General features: G+C 46.6%; 1 protein-coding gene across 2 annotated transcripts in view; it reads left to right on the plus strand.

Annotated features, from left to right (window-relative positions):
• Sipa1l2 (signal induced proliferation associated 1 like 2) overlaps nucleotides 1-22,968 on the plus strand; it is a 162,481-nt gene that overhangs the window by 81,961 nt on the left and 57,552 nt on the right. For both annotated transcript variants that reach the window (XM_005064689.4, XM_013121863.2), the window contains exons 4-8: nucleotides 7,604-7,737; nucleotides 9,672-9,860; nucleotides 14,919-15,093; nucleotides 16,309-16,412; nucleotides 21,658-21,815. In XM_005064689.4, the coding sequence (XP_005064746.1) occupies nucleotides 7,604-7,737; nucleotides 9,672-9,860; nucleotides 14,919-15,093; nucleotides 16,309-16,412; nucleotides 21,658-21,815 (760 nt within the window). The remainder of the gene's footprint in view (nucleotides 1-7,603; nucleotides 7,738-9,671; nucleotides 9,861-14,918; nucleotides 15,094-16,308; nucleotides 16,413-21,657; nucleotides 21,816-22,968) is intronic.

A 22,968-nucleotide genomic window follows, 5' to 3' on the forward strand; every position in this document is an offset into this window, starting at 1 on the left:
CTGTAGTGACTTATTTCCTCTGCCCTTTCTGATTGCTGACAAAGACACTGGAGAACATTGGAAGCAACACTGTCAGACTATTTAGGTCAGTACATGAAATAAGTTAATAAGCTCCAAGAAATAATTGGTGTGTGCACACTCTGGAGTGAATGTGAGGGGATAGCTGTGCTGGCTGGCAGTGCCAGGGTCTGGGATTCATCTCTGATTGGGGGCTCAGCAGAGGATCTAGGGAGTAGCTGGAAAGCTGAGTTCTAGACTGTTGTGTAAAGCCAGCAGAATGAGGGGGTGTGCAGTAGGCCCTGAGGACCCCGTTTCCATAGCTGTCTGCTGGGAAAAAGCCTGCTAAGCCCCAGCTGAGGGGAAGTGGCCACAAGGGAAAGATGCAGGGCTTCAGTGCAAAAGAGATTCCTGCTTCCTCGGGGCTTAGCTCTGCCTGTGACCCAGTATGACTTGAGATAGAATTGACAGCAGGAGTGTCTGCATGGAGTCATTAGGGACCAGACACTGGTGGCCAGAGTCCTGAGGGTTCGATTGTACAGAATAGCCTAATCCCATAACCTTTGTTGCTAGGCAAGGCAAAGCAGAGTACTACAAGCTCACCAGGATGTCACTGCTTAAAAGCAGACCCACTACCAGGTCAGGCTCTAAGGCTGGGCTCTGTAGATAGCTGCCTGCTTTTCCCCTTCTCCCTTTGAAAGCTCTTCTCTGTGGCTCTCAGGGGACCTGCTGATAACCTTTAAAGCACCTTTTGTCTTTTTCTTTGTTCCAGAAACTCCTGGTTGTCTGATATGTAGGCTTTGTAAGTACTAGGTATGGATATTCAGAGGTGGCTTTTGGTTCCGGGATATGTCCCATGACAATCACTAAACAATGATTCAGTGACTTTGTGAACCCATCAACCAGGGAGTGGCTGGCCACCTTAAACAGAACCAGCAGCATGACCTGTCCAAACAAGTCCTCCTGCATCCTTGGAGAGTTTGAAAGGAAATGGGCATGGCAGAAAGCTTGGCCAGCAGCAATAACATCCCTCACTCTCTCTGGTGATGACCAGGAAGAAAAGTCCACATTTCCACTGTCCCTCTCTGGGGCTTCTCCATGTTAGCACAGGCCACTTGGAAGAGTCCTACAAGCATCCCAGATTCAGCTCGTGACTCTTTGTGGACTCCTGTGCTGCAGCAGCAGCTTCAGGGTGTGTTTCAGATGGGATGAAGCTGACAGCCATGAGTTCACGCTCTCCCTTTGTCCCCCTTAGCTGCTTTTCCTGTTGCTGTGATGAACTACTCAGACAGATGCAACATAAGGGAGAAAGGGTTTATTTTAGCTCACAGTCAAGGTAGACTCCACCATGATGGGAGTCCAGGCAGCAGGACCTTGAAGCTGCTGATCACATCATATGCACCATCAGGAAACAGGGAGGAATGAAAGCCCATATCCAGCTTGTCTTCTCCATTTTATCCAGTCCAGGATTCCCTACCTACGGAATGATCCCCCTCACAATGAAGATGAATCTTCCTGTAACTTTTAATGTGGTAAAGATGCCCAAAGACCCATCTTTCCATGATTCTGGATTTTGTCAAACTGACAACACAAACCTTGACACTCTCGTTTCCTTGCTCTCCCCTTTCCTGCCTCACTTTTTCCTTTTGTCCTTTCGTTCTCCCCTTTTCTTCCTTATCCCCACCCTCCTTTATAAAAGGCACTTGACAGGACATACTTGATTCCCTCAGGGGGGTGGCAACTTGGAAGGAGCAGGAGCAGGAGCAGAAGGGTTTGGTTTCCTAGTGCCCTGAAAGCCCAGTCACTTCATCACTTGTAACTTCTGCTCCACCCAGCTCTTTGTAGACGCTCCCTTTTCTCCAGTGTTAGCCTCCTCAGCAGCACTGAGTGAAGGATGCTGTGCATAAGTGAGCCAAGAAGAGTTTGTTCTAGGATGGAGCAGGGGCTGTTTGTACAACACTTGCCTACCATGCACAAGACCCTGAGTTCACTAGCCAACAAAAGTAAGAACAGAAACAAACAAACAAACCCTGCTAGCCCTGTCTCCTGTCACAACACCATTTTACTATTCTGTGGATGGGGGCACTGCCCCTTTGCCATAAGGCTGAATGAAGTGACCATCCATTGTAACTCTGACTTGGAAGTCCATGCCTGATAACCAAGGGCCAAGGGGGAAAACACCCATGGGTTCCCACTCCACCTAGCTCTATCTTTAAAATGAGCTAATGATTCAGAAAAGTCCTGCAAAGGGCTTAGGCCAGTGCCTGTCACACAGCACGGGCCCCCTATGCATTTCTTATAAAAGTGTGTGAGAACTTTCTCTCTTTAAAGAAGCCATTGTCCCTGCCATAGACAGGCACAGCATTAAAGGGCAGTACTTTGTTTTGATGGTTAAAAGATGAGGAGAGAAGCTGAAGGAAGCTGGGATGGGGCTAGGAGTGTGTCTAGTGAAGCCTACCACCTGGTTCCAGACACATTCACTCCAGTGTCACTAATGCAGGGTCGTGGGTTGGGCGAGGAGTGTGTCTTATGAATCCCTTGAACTCACTGCTGAGTGATTCATGACTGTGTTTCCTTTGAATTTCATGCCCCCTGCCTTTTCTTCCCATTTTATACAGTCGATGACTAAAGTAATAGGGAGTTGGACACTTAGATTCACATGGGTGAACAGAGTGACACCTAACAATAATACTTCCTAAGACACACGTTCCTCCCTGAGGACACCATTGATAGACTCTGCATAACCTCTCTTCCTGCCTCATCATCGCCACAAACAGAGACCCCACTGATTCCAGGAGCTCCTAGCAGGAGGAACTACCCAGTTGTACTTGGGACTCTGGCACCAAGGGACATTGACCTACACTTGCTTTGCTGCTGTGGGCAGTGAGGACGCAGGGAGTCCTTGGTAGAAGGGCTTGCAGAGGCCTGTTCACACTGGACCTCAGCAGGTCTTGGGTCAGCTGTGGAGAAGTAGGAATGAGGATGCTATTTCTGTGAATCTGGACAGCTATACCTCACTGGTGGCCTGTTACTTATGCTCAGAGATGTCTTCCTCCTCTTGAGAACATGTTGCTAAAAGCTACAGTGAGCAAAGGCAGCCTGGGATGGCTCCTTAGTTCCTAGTCTCTCAGGTTGTGTACTGATTTCTTTGGATCTGTACCTCATGACATACTATTGTATGTCATTTGTTGGTGGTACTATTGTCTGTCTCCATGCTGTGCTGGCTCTCCCATATAACTTGCTTGGTTTTTTTTAGCACATGTATGTATATGTGTGTTTGCATGTGCATGGTTGTACATCTGTGCTTGTGTATGTGTACAGGTGTGTGCACATGCATTTGGAGGCCTGAGGTTGACATCAGGAGTCCTTCTGTACTCTTCACCCTTCTTTTAGAGACAGGGTCTCCCAGTTGAAACCAGTGTTTACTGATGTCATTGGTCTGGCTAGCCAGCTTACTGTACACACACACACACACACAGAGAGAGAGAGAGAGAGAGAGAGAGAGAGAGAGAGAGAGAGAGAGAGAGAGAGAGAGAGAGAGAGAGAGAGAGAGAGAGCCATCTCTGCCTCTTCCTACCACTGTACACACACACACACACACAGAGAGAGAGAGAGAGAGAGAGAGAGAGAGAGAGAGAGAGAGAGAGAGAGAGAGAGAGAGAGAGAGAGAGAGAGAGCCATCTCTGCCTCTTCCTACCTATCAGGAATTACATGGCATTTCAATTTAGGAATCCATTCTTCATGCATTTTGTATATGGTAAGCATTTTATCTACTGAGCCATCTCCCCAGCCCATGGCTTAGTTTTTACCTCATACATGAAGTCAATCCCTGAAGCTGTTCACAGAAGTGCTGTTGCCAGGCTGTCTGTTTACATTCTGACATTTGCAGGAGATCATTTCCTACAGCAAGTCACTTCAGCCTCTCACCTTCAGCCCCATCTGAAACATGGGTCCTCATTGGATTTGTATGACACAGTGTAGTATTTTAAACATTTTATTATTTCCAGTGCTGTGGGTTTTCTGCTTTGGTTAAGTTTGGGTCAGAGGCATGTGCAGCACTAATACCTTGGTTTCCTGGAATGGAAACAGGTGTACAAGCAGGAAGCCTTTGCAGGAGCATGGGTGTCTCAAGGCTGGGCGTGACTGCACAGTGATCTGCTGAGACAGGGTTCCTTCTCTCAGCCTTTTGCCCCACTCTTGCTGAGTTTTGCCCGCAGCTCCTAGAGCACAGAAGAGAATGATGTGAAATGTAGGCGCACAGTTGCGCAGAGGGAGAGGTAATGCACAGTCCGTCTCAGAGTTCAGAGAGCTACCAGCTCTGACATGCCACCCAGTTAGCAGTATGCAAGAACAGTGACCAGCTAGCTGTTGTAAGGCAGAGAACTGGTAAGCTACATTACAGGAGACAGTGTTCACAGGCCTCCCCTCTGCATGGGACTGAGGCAGAGGCCCGGGGGACATGGGTCTTGAGCCTGTGGCGTCTATGACCTTGCAGTGTGCTTTACCCCTGGGCACCACAACCTGACAAAGCTGTTCCCATCTATCTCTTCAGCCCCAGCTAAGTGTGCAGACTGCCTGTCCTTCCCTGCTCACTTCATCGGTGACTTACCAACTAATCTCCATCTAAGACACTGCAGACTCAGCCTTGAGCCAGGGTCCCAAGGCACCCCAGTCCTTTTTCTTCATTGGAGCTTGGAATCCCCCCCTTCTTGTTGAAATATCCAGGATACACCACCAAGATGCTGCGATTCTCATTTTCCACACTGCAATCTTGTTAACCAATTTTCTTTTATCATGTTCAGTTATATTCGAGTGATGTGTGGGTTTTCATTCAACTTATCAACAGCCTTCTCGAAGCGTCCGTCCTGCCAGGAAAGGATTTCATTTGATTCACTCTTGAAACAATTTTATAGAAATCATCAGCTCATTGGTTCAGAAATAAGGCCAGGCTGTGGGGGGTGAGTGTCTGAATGCACTCAGCTAAGAGGGACTTACTTCAAGCCTCTGTGCAGAGTGGCAGGGCTTCTTGGGACGGAATTCTCGGGTCTTTCCTGAAAGAGATGCAGGATGTCCTTTGAAAGTGTTGCCTTTGTTTCCTCTGGGGAAGTGGGGGAGGGGACATAGGCTCTGTTCACATCTTCATGGTCTGTGGGCATGCTCTATATAAGAGCTAGACAGCATGTTCTCAGATCTAGGGGAAAATGTTAATTTCTTTAGAAACACATGCAGGCATCCTGCAGACTTCTTGCTGAAACCAAAAGCACTGTGAGGTTCCTAGCAAAGACTGGTGGGGCATAACCGCCTTGCGATCTGTAGGCACAGGCATGGTGCCTGTGGGCCATGGGAACCTCACCTCTGCATGTGCATTCAGAAATACAGACATGTGAGAGAGTCAGAGCTAGAAATGGAAGCAAGATGTGGCAGTGACATAAGTTAGAAAGACCTGTAAGGAGGGATACCCTTCCTTTATTTTCTTGTTTCCTAGTTTGTGTCCTTGTCATCCTTAGTGAAAGAACTAATAGTTCAGTTTTTCAAAATATGACTTCTGGGTCAGTGGAGTATTATATGCCACTGTCCTCTTAAAAAGACTGAATACAACTGAATCTTCCCAGGCAGTCACCTAAAAACATACCAGTGGAAAAATCCGATCTAAAATCTTCAGCAGTCTGTTAGAAAACAGTTAGAAATTTGAGATTTTCAAATACATATATTTGAAATTTATGTGGTATATGTAAATATGCATATAAATATATACATATATGTGTATACACACATACCTACACACTTGGTGGGGGGGGGTGTCATGGATTCTAAAACACCATGAACCTACGATCAAATCTGAAGAAAGACCAGTGACCACCTCAGAGAGCTACAGAGTATTGCCAACAACAGTAAAGGCCAAAATACATGGAAGGGTAGTTAACTGCAGCTTGGAAAGTTCTGTACTGATGCTTTGCCTGTTATAAAGACAGGGTTAGTACAGTGCTCTAGGCTCCTTTCCACTAATGTAGCATCAAGAATAACAAAATACATTGAAATAAACAGTCAACTTCCTATTGCTGGTCTTAAACTACTGATTCAAATCACAACAGCTGCTCAGTTTCTTCAACTGGAGTTAGTTAGGTCTGTGACCATTATCTTGGCTGGTGTCAACACATACTGTACCCACCATCCAGGCTTTCTCCATTGTGAAACTGACTCACCTTCAGCCCCAAAAGTAGCCTCCTTGCTGCTTCTGGCTCTGCCTAGTTCCATAAGGACAAAATACCTGTGTTACACTAGTCTGGTCCCCAATCAGTATAAAATGAGCACAACCAGTTAGGCAGTGTTGACTGGAGTGAAACAGGCAGTTGTCCCTTTGGTGACTTCAGATCTACCCAGAAGTTTTCAGAGCATAAAACCACGGCTTGCAGAGCCTTGCAGACTCTGCAGGCTTCCCAAACTCAAAACCCGAGAGTTGGGTAAGATTAATGGAGACCTAGAAGGTGACATTCAGAGGGGATATATATGGTGTTTTGCATAAGGGTGGGGGAAAATCAGTTTTTAAGGATGTAACCCTTGGGGAACTGACCAGGCTGTGTTCATAAAGAAATGAATGAACAGTTCCTGGGGGTTCGCATCTACTACCTGCTCTGCACACAGTACCGTGTGATATAGCTGTTTACGATAGACATGCTCTTAACCTGCATTAGTGGGCCACCTCTGCTGTGCTGCAGTAAGGTGGGCTGTTTCTGAAGAAACATCATTGTAGAAGCTGCAGTGGGGCATGGTGACCCCTCGTTCTGTGGCCCAGAGAGAGTTGTCCAGAGTGAGGAATGTCCCATCACTGGAAGGGTTCTAACCAGCAGATTCACATTGTGAGTGGTTATTGCTTCCTTGTCCCCACTGCTAAATGTCACCTGGCATGTGGTTATTATGCAGATGAATGAAGGTTGGTGACTGTCCATTAGAAAATGTGTTCTGTGGCACCCTGTGCCTGATAGCTGGGACACCCTACTGTCCATTCCTGCCTTGGTGTTGTGTGACTTGGGTCTCTTTCAAGGACCAGGGATTTATGGGAAAGAAAAGGTGAACTGACTGACATCTTGGTGGAGAGAGTAAGTAGATTTGTAGGACCAGTGACCTTCCCAGCCCAGTAATTATTATGTGTTTCCTGTCACTAAATTTCTCCTTAGACACTAGAGACAGTTTAATGACAGGGTGACCTTTGCCACTCCACTGATGGCTAAGATTACTCCGATAGGTCAGAGTGGTTCATTGGGTAACCTCAGGAGGCTTCTTCAGTCAGAGGAAGCCGCCTTCCATATGGAAGGGAGCAGCGCAGCCTTTGGTGATGACTTGAGGAACCACACCTCTTCACAGTGTTGAGGATGATCTCCCATCCTCCTGATGGTGCTGTGTACAGAATGGCAGCTTCAGTGTACGGACCCTCATGACACTGACAACGGAAAGCAGAACGAAAGGGCAGAGAGACAGTGAGTAAGGTGAAGCTAGAAGATTCCACCAGTGCACAGGGGTCATGGTGCAGCCTTGTGGTGCGTGCTGCATGAATTGACGCTGCTGCATCCCTCAGTGTCTCCACTGACTCTGCTCTTTTGGATCCCAGAGCACCAGAACTACTTTGGAATAGATGAGAACCTTGGCCCTGTGGCAGTCAGCATCCGGAGGGAGAAGGTGGAAGATCCCAAGGAGAAAGAAGGGTCCCAGTTTAACTACAGGGTGACCTTCAGGACGAGTGAGGTAAGAGGTTGCTGTGGGAAGCCCATCCTCATTGCCACTTCAGTTAAGTTTTAGAAAACCTGATTTTAATGTCAGTCATTTCACGTTTAAGGACTCTGAAAGACGGTTATGTTTTTTTTTTTTTTATCATGAGTGAATACATAGAAGCCTGTCCTGGATCTTAAGTGGCCATTGTCTTACCACCACCTAACATAATAGCATGGTAAAGATGGAAGGTTCTGGCACTGAGACATGAGGACAGATGTGAGCTACACAGTCCGCACCAGAATTTGGAAATGAGTACAGAAGATGAAGCAGCCTGCGGTGGGGCTGGCATCTGACAGGCACACATAACCAGTCTGACTGACCACATGTCCATCCAGTCCACACCGTGGCAGAATAGATTGTGCCCAACTGGCCTCATATTGAGTAACAATCGAGATTACTGCACACAGTGTGTAGCTAAGCAGCACATCAACCACCCTAAGGAATCAGATTCCCCTGCCCTTCAATCCTGTGGCCCACAGAATCAGAGTGGGAACCATTTGGCAGACTTTCAAGGTTGTGCCAGCTGACCACTTTAGGTCAGACAGAAAAGGGAAGTTTTTATAATTTCTTTTGCTTCTATAAGTGTGGTGACTCTGTATGTCTCAACTGGTATATGCACTGGGCTCAATGCTGACTCTGCTCATATGGGCTAAGCCCTTTCCTTGAGTGACAGCTTTGAAGATAGACCTGTGCAGAGTAACGTTTAAGATAGTAATTAAATGTAAATAATTGATGAAGCCAGCTGTCGTGATGTCTGTCACACTAGTTACCTACCTTGAGGTCTGTGGACAGCGTGACTAGTGCAGGTCACAAGCTTTATGTATGCCCAGAGAACACTGTGCACATGCCAGATGTCTCTGGAACCACACCCAGTTCCCATGGTCAAGCACTAGGATCACTTGTACCACAGGGCAGTGACTTTTCTTTACCATGACAGCTTGGAATGGTCCCCCAAGTGTCTTACTTTTCAATTGCTGTGAAGACACCATCACCAAAGCAACATAAAAGAAAACATTTATTGGGACTCATGGTTACTAAGGGTTAGGGTCCATGATCATCATGGTAGAGATCATGGCAGCAATCGGGCAGGCAAGTATGGCACTGTAACAGTAGTTAAGAGCTCACATGCTGGCCGGTGGTGGCGCACACCTTTAATCCCAGCACTCGGGAGGCAGAGGCAGGCGGATCTCTGTGAGTTCGAGGCCAGGCTGGACCGACAGCCTCCAAAAAATACAGATAAACCCTGTCTCGTAAAAACAAAAAAAAACAAACAAACAAAAAGAAGAAAAGCTCACATCCTTGATCTACAAGCAGGAGGCAGAGAGGAACAGAATGGCATGGGCTTTTGAAACCTGAAAGCCTGCCCCCAGTGATATACCTGGTCCAACATGGCCACACCCCCTAATACTTCCCAAACAGTTCCACCAGCCAGAGACTGAACCTTCAAATATATGCCCCAATGGGGACCATTCTCATTCAGAACACCACATGAGGCTTCCAAGGTATAGAGCAAAATATGAGACCAAGTCCAGTGGTCCCATCTCAGCCACCCACATGTAGCCCCAGGAGTGTTCAGCATGGATATTGAACAGAATACAAGAAAGGAGTAGACGGGAATAAGTAGAAATGGAGAGACGGGGAGGATGTACTATGGGCATATCCTGTGTTCCCGCCTCAGTAACCGTCCTGTGGGGTTTCAGAGCTTCGGGGTTAATTGTGGGATGTTGCTCTGTCTTGTTTCCTTCATTCTTAGGTTCTCATCTGTTTGCCCTTCCTCTGTAAAGTTGTTCTTGATAAAAGGAATGTTGATTTTGTTTCAGATGAGGTGTCTTGCTTCCATTTGCTAAACTGTTAGATCCTTGTGAATAAACACCAACAAGTACTAACTGGAGTCTCATTTGTCCCAGCTCACAACTCTGAGAGGAGCTATCCTAGAAGATGCTGTTCCCTCCACAGCCCGGCATGGCACTGCCCGGGGCCTGCCCCTCAAAGAAGTCCTGGAGTATGTTATCCCGGAGCTGAGTATCCAGTGCCTGCGACAGGCAGCCAGCTCCCCCAAGGTCCCGGAGCAGCTACTCAAGTTGGATGAGCAAGGGGTGCGTATAGTGTGTGGCCAGAAAGCTCATGCAAACCCAGCTGTGTACTTGAAAAAGGGACGGGGAGACACGCACGCATGCACACACGCACGCATGCACACACGCATCCACACACGCACGCACGCATGCACGCCTACATCTCTCTCAAGATAATGTCTTACTGTGTTCTTGAACTTAATATCCTCCTGCCTCAGTCTCCCAGGTAACCAGACATTAGCCTCTGTACCAGGTTCTCATGTTCTTCCTTTTGAGACCATTTACTATAAATGTCCCCAAGTAAAGTGTATGACCCCAAAGACCGCTCTTGAAAATTCCATAGAGGGTCCATTTTTCCCAAATCGATGTGGTTCTGCTTTGTGGCAGCAGAGTGGCGAAACCACATGACAACTGTGGCCTGCTCTGTCTTCCACGTGAGGTCATAAGCCAGGCAGGTTCAGAAACGGTGCCCAGCCTTTTCAGACCTTGGGTGAACACCGTCTTAGAATTGGATGTCCGTGAGCTGATTTTGGAGGCAGGGCTCCAGTTGTTTTTCTTGCTTTGTCTTCTGGCTTTGCGATGTTGATGTGGCTGTATTTTGTGATGTTTGGACCTGAGTGTCAGCTGACCTTTCAGATCCGACAACTCCCTCTGTGTCTTGGAAATCAAGGACTACTGAGAAAATAGGCTATTTATTTTACCCCTGAAAGAGATGCAGTTTGCCATCACCCTGCTGGTGTTGCCCTCTTACTCCAGGCACCACTGTCCTTGCTTATTTTCCAGAAAACAAATCTGCCTGTGTGAGGGCACCAGCATAACCAAAAAGAAGTTCATATATTTGAATAGTAACTAACCTTGCTGTGGCTCCTCTTGCTTGGGTCTGTAGCCCTTCTGGGTCCTTGTGATTGACTCCTGGCTATCTCACTTCCCTTTAGGACACAGTCAGGTGAGATTTCTGGCTTCTTCATTTTGTCTGTTGGATTTTGGTAAGAGACAGAACACTGTGAAAAGCTGAAGAGAAGATATGATGTGGAGCCTTGGGGGTTGTGACACATTGTCTTTATAAATTCACATCCCAGCTTCTATAACGCCGGTTTTTCCTTTTTTAGGGGTGTGTGTGTGTGTGTGTGTGTGTGTGTGTGTGTGTGTGTGTATGCACCCGCACGTGCTCCTGTGAAAGAGAAGAATGTCAGATACCCTGGAGCTGGAATTGTAAGCAGTTATGAGCCACCCCACATAGATGCTGGGAGTTCTGATTCTCTGAAAGAACAGCAAGTGCTCACAACCAATGGGCCATCTCTCCAGCCCCCCTTTCCTTTTAGTTTTTTAAAGATTTATTTATTTCTGTGTGTGAACACTTCCTGTGTGAATATATACACACTAGAAGGGGGCATCAGATTCCCTAAACTGGAGTTAGAGGCGATTCTGAGCCATCATATGGATACTGGGAAATGAAGTTGAATCCTCTCTAAGAGCAGCAAGTGCTCTTAACTACTGCTGCATACATTGCTTTTTTTTTTTTTCCTTCTTAAAGGGATTGTTCTGGTTTGTACATTGGGAAATTCATAGGTTGGCCTTTAAGAAGAGTTACTTAGTTGGGTCATGATAGCCCCCAGGAACACAACACATTATAGTGCCTTTGACAAAGTCTATTCTAAAGGTCAGCTGCCCCTTCCCTCTTGGCCACATGGTCCAGACACACCAGGTCTTGCTGCACATAAGCATCAGGTCCCACCACCAGCTGAGCTGTGTGTTGCTGAGTTGCTGCACACGCAGCATGATTGTCAAGGAAATTGATAGGCTTTCTTTTATGTTACCTTCATTTGTGTTTAAAACTTCTTGTTGATAATGACTAAGTGTCTTAGTCACTGTTCTATTGCTGTGAAGAAACACCAAGGCAACTCAAGAAAGTGTTTAATTACGGGCTTGCTTACAGTTATTCTTCTATCATCATGTTGGTAAGCATGACACCATGCAAGCAGGCACGATGCTAGAGAAGTAGCTGAGAGTCTGAGAGAGAGACAGAGACAGAGACAGAGAGACAGACAGAGAGAGACAGAGAGAGAGAGAGACAGACAGAGAGAGACAGAGAGAGAGAGAGGGAGAGAGGAGAGAGAAAAGAGAGAGACAGAGACAGAGACAGAGAGAGAGACAGAAAGAGACAGACAGAGAGAGAGAGACAGAGAGAGAGAGAGGGAGAGAGGAGAGAGAGAGAAGAGAGGAGAGAGAGATGCTGGCCTAGTATGGGTTTTTGAGACCTCAAAGCCCACCCCCAGTGACACACTCCCTCCAACAAGGTCACAGCTTCTAGTTCTTCTGTATTAATGATAGTCAGTGCTATAGGAAAACAATATATTTATTTACCAGAGAGAGAGCCGCACAAACCAGGAGTTAGAAGCGTGGCTGGCTTCCAGGAGAAAAGGGAGGTTCCTTTTCCTTTCAATTCCTTTTATATCTACCTGTGTCAGTTTACATGTCCCCGCCCTCATGGGCAGATAGCTTTGTGGGGTTCACTCCTACACTTCTCAAGTAGTGCCACTCCCCTATGACTAAGCATTCAAATATATAAACCTATGGGGGCCATTCTTATTCAAACCACCACCTTTAGGTGTTGGGGACAGAGTAACCAGCCAGTGACCCTGCCCCAGGGGAAGAGATGACTTAGTCCCCTGCTATCTGTGTATATATCCTGCTCACAGCCCTGAGCCACAGGAGACTTTGACAAGTGTGTGTCACAGGTCTCATGTCCCAGCACCGGTGATGGACTACAGCCTGCCTGCAAATTCTCTCAGATCAGTTAGGTTGGGTTGCAGCAGTGGGGAAGGGTTGAGATCAGCTTGAGGTCCGCAGGTGAGAGATAAAAGAGTGGTCTAGGAAGATGAGAGCTCTGTGTAGAAGAGTGAATGTTTACTTGTATGGCAGTGAGCAACAGAGCCTGCTACTGGCTTCCAGTAGACTAGGAGAAAGAAAAGAGAAGTGCCATTTGATCATTCTTTAGTTTTCTAAAAGAGGCCAGGTGACAATAGGTCACTTCCTGAATACCATTAGATTGTTGCCAACTTGTATAAGTGGTTCTGGGTCCCTGGAAGCATTTCTCTCTGATTTCCATCTTGCTAGCAACTCGCTGGAGAACAGATGAGGGAGGTATGGTGGTGACAACCCATGCATGAGTACAGCCCTGTTTCTGGCCATGTGTGCCCCTATGTCTTCAGGATCCAGATTCTGACTCTGTCATTACATTTCCCAAATGTCTTGCTTGGTATCTGTGATGCAGGTCTAGCGATTGGAAACACCATTTCCGTTCATTTTGGATCTAGACACAATGCATGGAAGACAGTAAAATAGATAGCATAGTGCAGAGCAGGGAGTCTCCCAGGATTTCAATCTGCAGGTATCCAGCTTTGCCTGAATAAAGTCCACCAGGTGTGGGGAGTCAGGAAATGCATGCCAGCCCATGGAGGGATCTGCTCCGCCAGCTTGAAACCATGCCTTTGAGGACACAGGCATGGCAAATGATGGTCCTGCTGTTCTGCAGTTTAATCGTGGGTGCAGTTGAGATTCTCTGGTAATGGAGGGAGAAGTACAGAGTACATGTTTGGAGCTTCTGATGTTAATCTGGACTCACTGAAGTCAACCACCCTGTCCCTAAAGCTCCGAAGATCCTAAACCATTTCCCAAGCAACTCAGAGCCAACTGCTATTCATAAAGAAACAACAAAGCATTTTTAAATTATATTTGGTGGTTTTCTTTTCTTTTGGGGAAAAGTTTCCTTTTTTGACTCCAGTAAAGAATAAGCCCTTAACACCAGCCCCTTTTGAACCCAGTAAAGAATAAGCTCAGTAGTTGCTGCATAACTTCTAGAAGCCCGCAGTCAAGGCCAAAGCTGTTGTCATCTTTGTGATGAGGAACTTGTTGCCTACACTCCCTACCCACCCTGGCATCTGTCAGCAGAGAAAGCCGGTTCTGTCATGCTGTGGGCACCCATCAAAGAGACAGAGAAACTTCCGCAACCTGCTGAGGTCACCCAGGAAGCACCAGCACTCTCTCACCATGGATAATGAGGTGGCCCAGACTGTTACTCCAAGAACTGCCTGTCATTCTGCCTTGCTTTGCTGCTGGAGTCAGCTCTGGGGTTCTGTTAGAGGCTGAGTTTCCCATCTCGGTACTGAAGATCAACATGTTATGGATCCATATTTGCAGGAAGTTGGTGACGTCTGAAGGTCTGTCAGTCTCTCAGGCTCAGCTGCTGCTAGGAGGACCAAGGCCTCTGCTGGCAGGGCTGAGAAGTAGATTTGGGGGGGGGGGGGAAGCAATTACTGAAGCTAGAATCAGTTTCTCTCTGGTTCTGGAGGAACCTGGTCATGGCTTCCACTTTGACACAGTATTGACTGCGAGGTAGGATTATGGCAGAAATAGTTCTGGGCTGCTGCAGCTCTTTCTGGAGTATTGTGTCTATAAGCCAGTGTTTTCTTTTCAAAACAGGCAAAAATATGAGAAATGACTATAATTATACAACCAAACTTACTTTGGTAGAAACAAAACATTTTCTATGCCTGCACACGTATTGTATGTAGTTCTTGCTGGAATTCTTCTCTTACCAGACCGTAATTCAATTTGATTTCCCTCCTTTCAGCCAACATTTTCCCACGAATGTTCAAATAAATTACAGAAGAAAAAGACAAGAGAGCTGGAGAGGGAAAACTTTTCTAAGTCCATGGCCTCTCCCACTTCTGAACTTTGAAGGTTACCCTAATTATACTTAGAAGTATGTTAGATGAGGCATTTGCACAGTTGCAGTTTTAGCTTCATGTCTGAACAGGTCTGCCCACTCTTTCTCAAATCCCACATGGCTCTGGCGATAGGCACTTTTTCTTAGGGCTTCTCACTCTTCTCTAGCTGTGTCCTGGGGTTTTCTGGACATGGATCCTATTTGCAACATCTTGCACAATGAGAGTTGCTTTTGGAATTTTTTCCAGCATGCTTTCCTGGGAACAAGATCCCAGGCTTCCGCAGCTTTAACTTGGCTAGAAGTGAGCAGGTCTGGAGTCTCTGCCAAGTTCATCATGTTTCCTCTCATTTCAGCTGAGCTTTCAGCACAAAATTGGGATCCTGTACTGCAAAGCTGGGCAGAGCACGGAAGAGGAAATGTACAACAACGAGACAGCAGGACCAGCCTTCGAGGAGTTCCTGGACCTCCTAGGCCAGAGAGTGCGACTGAAAGGCTTCAGCAAGTACCGTGCACAGCTGGACAATAAAAGTAAGCATATGTGCAAGTGTGAGTTACGGTGTTTGTTCGAATGGGTATGCATATAGCCTGGGTAGCTTGTGTTTGTATATGTGTTACTGTGTTTTTGTGAATACATTTTTGTGTGCATGTGTATGTGAGTAGCCAGTGTATTTATATGCATGATTGTGTGTATTTATATACATTTAAAAACAACAGATGACTAGCTTTACAGTCAAAAGTTCAGACACTCCCATTTCTTTTTTAAAGTATTTATGTGTTGTATGTGTATGTACCTGTTTGTGTACGTTGTGTAGGGTGCATATTTGTTCATGTTGGAGACCAGAGGTTAATGCCAGTATCCTCCTATATTGTTTTCTGCTTTATGCCTTTTAATTTTTATTTCTCATATACAACTCTGAATGCACCACATCATGATGGGCATGTGGAGGTAGATCATAGAACAACTTTGAGCAGTCGGTTTCCTCTTCCCATATCATTGAAGCAGGTGTCTCATGTCTGATGCTACATCAGTATCCCAGGCTATCCGAGCCCTGTGTGTTGGGGCAATTCTGTTTCCACCTCCTGTCTTGCCATAGAAATGCTGGGACTATGGGTGCATCTGCCCCATATCCTTCTGCTTGTGTGGGTTCCAGGGATCAGTCTTGGATTTTCTGGCTTGTGTGGCAGTAGTAGCTATCACCTGCTGGGCCATCTCATTGGTCTATCCTCTCTACTTTTTAAGCAAGGCTTTTCACTGAACCTGGAACTCACTGATGAGGCTACACTGACTAGCCACTGACTTCCCTCTGCCTGTGTCCACACGTGCCAGACATGCACTCCTCACCTAGCCTTTCACATGGGCGCTGCAGATCCCATGTCAGCTCCCTAGCCTCACTTGAGAAGCACTCTACCGACTGAACCATTTATTTCTCCAGCCTCGTTTTCCCATTTCTTAACATGTGTGTTTATGCAGGAAGGAGGTACAGAAAGAAACTGTAATCTCCCTTCCTGGGTCCCTGTGAGAGCATGTTCAGTAGAAAGTTGACAGGAAAGCAGAAGCCTGGAGGCCCAGCTCCAGGTGGAGAACTGCTAACAACTGAGCAGAGTGCCAGAGAGGTTGATCCAGGTTTAACACAGTGTGGCTTGTGCTTTTCAACCCAAATAAATACCTTTGCAGAAATCACCATCCGAGTGGTAGAGCTGTGCTTGCGTAACTAACTAGCTTTCTAATTACTTTGTTTTCAGCGGATTCCACAGGGACTCACTCTCTCTATACCACATACAAAGACTTTGAACTCATGTTCCACGTGTCGACATTGCTTCCGTATATGCCGAACAACAGGCAGCAGGTAAGGCCTCCTGTGTGTGCGTCATAGTATGTGCCCACTCCCATGTCCACCAGCACATCTGTGCAGCCTCCTATACCACCCATCATGCAGGTGGGTAAGAGTGACTCTGAGAATTTACATTCGAGCTGGAGGTTGTTCCTGTTAAGCTGGCACTCTCTAGGCTATCTGAGCTTTTATGGGAATGTTACTGCATTTTTATCAATCAGGAAACTGACAAGCTGACTACACAGAGAACCCCATGTCTACCATGTTAATCATGAGAACAACTGTGTTGATCAGGCAGGTTTCTACATGCGGGTAAATAACTTATTTATAGGAAATATTAACTGCAGTGGGGGCTACGGCTGTTCTTAGCTGCTGCTCCACATCAGGGTTCTATTTCATTGTTTTAATGACACAATGTGTTGACCCTTTGTGTAGGGAGAGGATTCTACTGCACTGGCAGTCACTCCCACAGACTCAAGAAGTGTTGAAAGCTTAATGATGCCTAAAACATCACAAAGTAATTAACAGGATGTTTTGTGTTGCTGTAAAATGAGTTGAGTTCTTATACTGAAATTGCTAGAATTGATAGCAAATACTGGCAGTGCTATGACTGCTCCATGAGCTTGGGAGTTTGAGGCACATAAGGTAGCCCTGTAGGGTAGCAGCAACACTCCCAGCCCCGTTTAAAGGAAGAAGACTGCTTGAGTGTCTGGAGATGCTTCCTAGGAAAGGTCATAAGCTGCTGGGATGTGATTTGTGGCTTTGGTACTGGAGTTAGGGCAGGACTGAGACACAGTTATTTCTGAATGCTTACATTCTGCACGCCACTCCTGCCTTCCTGTACACAGAGACCATAGGGTGGCCTGAGAGTGGCTTGTCTGAAGAATGAAACAAAATTAGTGGCAGAGAATTATCTCATTTCCTTTTTTATTTTCATTTTACATGAGTATTTGTTGGTAAGTGGTATTGCAGATGGTTGTGAGCCACCATGTGGGTGGTGGGAACCAAAGCCAGATCACCTGGAGGAGCAGCCAGATCTCTTAACTCCTGAGCCATCTATCTCTCTGGCCTTGATTTTTCTCATTTCTTAATGAATTAAAACATGAATTGAGTCAAAACTTCTATTTTTTTCTCAAAAAAGAAACCAGCTCCCCCCCACACACACACACCACACATCCCGCCATATACACACTAACTAGTTCTAAGCCCCAGAGGTTCCCCTCAGCTAGGAGAACCCTGGACTTTGCCCCTGAGGAACATGCTTCAAGCTTCACTCCCTTCCCAAGTCCGTGCTCACTAGCTGAACATTTCCCTCTGACTCTTAGCTCAGATGTTGCCCTTCCTGAATGATTCACAGTTCTTCTAGTATTTGTAGTTCTTCCCCCTTCATCTTTGAAAGATCTATCCCGAAATTCCTGGAATTCCTAGCCTTTACCTCCAGGCCCATCTGTGAGCCCCTAAACAGGGTCATGTGTGTGCCCAAGTTCTATTGTTGCTATTTTATAATCCCATAGGTGTGGCTCGTGAGTATTTTTAGATGACTAGATTTGCAAGTTAGTTTTGTCCCCATTCCTAAAGATCTATTGTGTAAAGGTAAGGGCCAGATGCCTCTATCGTTTTAGCGACTTTCCTCACCTAGAATTTCAAGCTGCTGCCAGGATGTTCTAGTTATAGCGAATCTGTGGCACCCTCTGATCGTGGGCATGGGTATTAAAATTTAGCCACAGATTCTCCTGACTCTTCCCATTTCTCTCATCCTGCAAATAATACCCACAAACTTAATACCAAGAGCAGAAAAGTCTGAAGGTTCAATCCCATGGTGACTGCCATGGGACTTAGCCCAGCTGGAACCCCACCTCTGCCTGCACCAGAGTGTTTGTAATTTGTTAACTGGCCTAGGCTTGTCCTCAGAGGACCTGATATCTTGTGTTTGTTCCTGTAATTAATCAATCTGGGAGCTGCTTGTTGAGGTAGTAAAATCCTAGGCACATTCATCAGGCCTGAGCCCCTTCCCACAGGGGAAGCCTTACTGGCCTCTGGACCATAGATGCCCCTGGACCCCACATCTCACACAAGATAAGTTCACACTAGTCTATCCTAAGGCCGGGTTCCCTGTGCTCCCTTTCCCTGAACAAACCACAGCTCAGCCAGCATGTGATGTCATCATCGAGAACTTCAAGGCAACTTCAAACCTCACCTTGGCAGAGACACCCTTTGTTCACAGTAGCCTCAGAAAAGAGGAGAAGAACAGGGTGCCTGGTACACAGCAACCTTTTCTTTCTTAGTGCATGTGTGAAGGTCAAGTAGCCCTGACTGGAAGGGACTTCAAGCCCTGTGAATTACCTTAGGAGTGACCAGGCCCTTGGGTTTTTGGTGTTATGCTCATCGTCACCTTAGAAGCTACAATGCTTAGGCTGAGCTGCGCTGTGTTAGACTGGCTACAGGTCCTGCTGTGAAGACTTTTACACCTCATGGGTCCTGGCTGCCACAGCTGGTGAGCACTTGGGTCCTAGAGCAGCCTGGCTTGTTCAGTGTTACCTGAGCAGACCACAGCCTGTGTTCCCCTCTGACTGACAGGACAAAGCACAGAGGTGACTCTCTGGTTTGCTTCTTCCTCACTGGGGTAGTGATGACACCAGCTTGAGGATTGCTGTGGAAGCAGAGGGCTGGGCTAGCCCTATCTTCATCTTGGCCTTGTCAGAAAGGCACTGAAAATTCACTCTGTTCTGTGTCTTCATCTTTATTTGTACCGTATTGCTGCTTGGCTGGTTTGTACACTTATTTACTCTTGCTGTTGGTGAAGTGTGGTCATATGAGATGGTAAATCAGTTTGAAACATCAGTTAAGTTTGAGGTGGACTTGTTGATAGCATCCAAGAGCTACCAGCCACTGGCTTGTGTGCTTCTGTGGAGAGCAGGAAAGGCTGTCTATGGAAATATAGGCCTTGTTTAACTGTATAGAGGCTGCCTGCCTCTGTTTGTTTGGTGCTTTGAGACGGGGTCTTTCCGTATGCCACATGCTCATGGATCAGTCATCTGAGTGCCAAGGGACACAGTGTACAGTGATTGCTCTGGACTCCTGTGATGCAGAGCCCCTGCCCAGCCTTGTGTTCTCTTAGCTCTGTCTTCGCCATCATTCTTACGATGTCCTGTACTTGAGAACTCTGAATGAATGGTGTGTCGGAAAAGCTGCTCTGTTCTTTATTCTATAACTATGTCCAACCACAGCACCAGGCCTACTTCTATTTTAATAGTTGTTTCATTCCTTATCTTCTTAGGTCTGGCCACAGTATATGAAAACAAGCTTTTCAGGTATCAGGAAAAGGGGGAGAACTGTTCTTGACTAATGTAGTTTTACTATGTTATTTTTTTTCTTTTTTCTTTTTCTCTTAACATGAATTTGAATCTATACATTTTATTTAGAGGAGTATCAAAGACCAAACTACAGATTTGGACAGGGAGGTTCAATAGATCTGCTACTATGTATTAATTCATGCTTTAAAATTTCTCTGGCAGTACAGTGATTTCCCTGTGCTCAGAGATTTACCCACAGTATATAAATAAGACTCCTCCAGGCTGTGATCATGGATCTCACTGGCCCGTGGAGGACTCGTAAGGAGGAACAGGTCATTTTCACTTCCTTGCCTCTTTATGTGTTAAGTTAAAAGCCAGGGAGCTCACGGTAGATACTTTTTATTTCTGAGTTCAGAAGGTTTGAAAAGCTGAACTTGATGCCCTGGACAGTGAAACGTGTTCTGTAGATGCCAAATAAACTCAAGGACAAGGTTGTGTTCTTTGTTGTTGCCAGTGAAGGGTGGGGTTTACTGCTGGAGACGGGCCCAGCCCTGCAGTGATTGCAACAACTCCTTGGTGGGTGACTGGCTGTATCTGAAGTAGGTGGGGCTCACTTCTACGCTGCTTGCTTATACTTGTGGAGGGTCTTGGTGTGTGGTCACAGGAATGTGAACATGGTTTTAATGCACAATATAAGGAACATGGGTTGTGTGCCTCATTTAGTCATTAAGCAAATGTATATTGGGTGCCTACTTACTTGGTGATAGGCATGCCTTTGGAAGGCAGGAATCCAGTCAGTATACCTCCCGTCCTTGGAAAGATCACTACCTATATAGGAACATAAACCAGCCAGTGGCAGAAAGTGAGTGGCACCTGGGCGACCTAGGTATGAGGGTGGAGTGGAGATGCAGCCGTGACAGACTTCTCACTAACAAGAAGTTTGAGAGAGTCAATGTGGACAAGGAGAAGGTTTATCACAGCCCCTGATGTTCCAGTCCATGCTCAATTGGCTCTGTGTTTCTGGTGTCTAGTGAGGTAGGAGGACATGTCAGAGGAAAGCTCTGCACCTCATGGCATCTGGGAGACTGGAGGAAGGATATAAGATACAGCCCTCCATGGCACACCCACAGTGTTCTGCTTCCTCATTTTCTCCCCTCCCCAGTAGTACTTTCTATTATGAATCCTTCCATAAATTTATCCACTGGAGATTAGACACCCCCCCCCAGCACTGCCACATGGGCCGAGATTTCCTACATGAGGTTTTGGGAGACATTTCACATCCAAGCCTCAGGAGCAGAGAGAACTGTCCAGGTGAGGTATGCCAAGGCCTCACTCCACATGAACACAGGAACTGTCTAGGAAGAGCTCCCAGTGAGGAACATTCTTGGCAGAAGTGATGTCAGAAGCAACTCTGGCTTCCTCCTCTCCCCTAGACTTCTCAGTTTTGTAAGATTACAAAAGATTGGGTTTTCCAGCTGCTAGTGTAGTGGAATTCTGGACTCGTTAATTAATATGGATTGTATCAAAAAGCCAAGTTTCAGTTAATTAGTTTGAAGACTTATGCTACCTAAGGAGACAGCCTCCTGGTTTTCTTGCAGAAATGGAAGCGAGCATGGGAGCCTGAGGTATAAGGCAGGGCTGTGTGTGCAGTAGGTCACCCATCCCCAAACACAGTCTCCTCCTCTAAGTTGAAGTGCTTAAACCATAACGTAACTTACAAGTGTATTGAGCACTAGTGTGCTATTTTAGAATGAAAGAAATAGCTGGATAAAGATAAAGGGAGAGAAAACAGAAAGATTTCTAAGTAAAAGGAATAGTTGGAGATGTAAGCCAAGGGTAGCCCACTTCCCTCCCAGGTGCCATGCTCTCTCTGATGACCTTGAATACTTTAGATTTCTGTTCCCAGGGTGAGCAGGTTGTATGTTAGTGTATTTTGTGTCACTCTGGGTGTTCCCTTCCCTACACAGCTTCTGAGGAAGAGGCACATTGGGAACGACATTGTCACCATCGTCTTCCAGGAGCCTGGCGCCCTCCCATTCACCCCCAAGAACATCCGCTCGCACTTCCAGCATGTCTTCGTCATAGTGAAGGTGCACAACCCCTGCACAGAAAGTGTGTGCTACAGGTGAGTCTGTGGCCCTTCCTCCCGTCCGCCGTTCGTTCTTCTCCTGGACCCGTAACTACCTAACTTCCTTCCCTTCTTGCCTCCTCTTCCACTGTGTAGCTAGGCTGGCCAGGAGCTCAACCTCCCAAGTGCTGGGATTGTAACCTGCCTGATAATAATTTGTATTTATTTTTGGTAGTGCTGAGAATTCAAACAGGCTTTGTGTATGCTAGGCATGTGCTCTACCACAGAGCTTCATTCCCTAGTCAGCCTCATTCTAAGTATATCTTGCAAGCAGTAATTGTCTCCCTCCCTTGAAAAAGGAAGGGCCGGGAAGCTTAGAGTAGTGGGGTTCCATTTTCTGCTTTCCTGAGAGACTGAACCCGGGCCATGGCTGACACCAGCCTCTTGGCTAGATGGCCTGTTAAGGAAGTGAATGGCAAGGACTATCCTAGAGACTCCCAGGCTGGGCCACTGAGACCCAGCACCCACAGTTGCCTTGATGACTTTAAAGCCTATGTATGCTGTAGAGCCCCAAGACCATCTTCACTAGGCCTGCTTTGTCTGGGGATTTGTCTTAGGAGGTGACTGGGATGAATGACTGGTGTGTGTGTGTGTGTGTGTGTGTGTGTGTGTGTGTTGATAGGAGTGCCCCTGGCCTACTGCTTGTATTGGGTATATGGATGTTTATTTTTCTTTTTTCTTTCCCATTTTCATTTTGTGTGTGCGTATGTTTTGGGGAGGATGGGCACACGTGCATGCGCATGCGCATAGAGGTTAATGTCAGGAGTCTCAGTGGCTCTCCTCCCTTATTCACTGAGACAGGATCTCTCAGTTAATCCCAGAGCTCACTAGTGTGGTTTCTGGGGATCTGAACTCTGGCCCTCAGGTTTGTGCAGCAGGTGCTTTAATCGCCGAGTTTCTTTAGTTTCCTTATCCTTTGATTTCTTGTCGTAATGTTGAGGGCTCACACACCTACTGAGAAAATGGTTATGCAGCATGAATAACTTAAGTTGAGCAAACAGGTGCTGCTGGTGCTTGTGGACAGCACAGCCCTGGGACGATAGAGACCCTGCCCCACAGGCAGGACACCAGTCTGAGCACGGGCCTACCTCATGTGCAGCCCGTTTGGAAATACTCTGGAAACCCTAGTTTCTAGCTGACTTTGCCTCCT

The sequence above is a fragment of the Mesocricetus auratus genome, unplaced genomic scaffold, assembly GCF_017639785.1.
Source record: "Mesocricetus auratus isolate SY011 unplaced genomic scaffold, BCM_Maur_2.0 Super-Scaffold_100013, whole genome shotgun sequence".
Classification (NCBI taxonomy): Eukaryota; Metazoa; Chordata; class Mammalia; order Rodentia; family Cricetidae; genus Mesocricetus; species Mesocricetus auratus.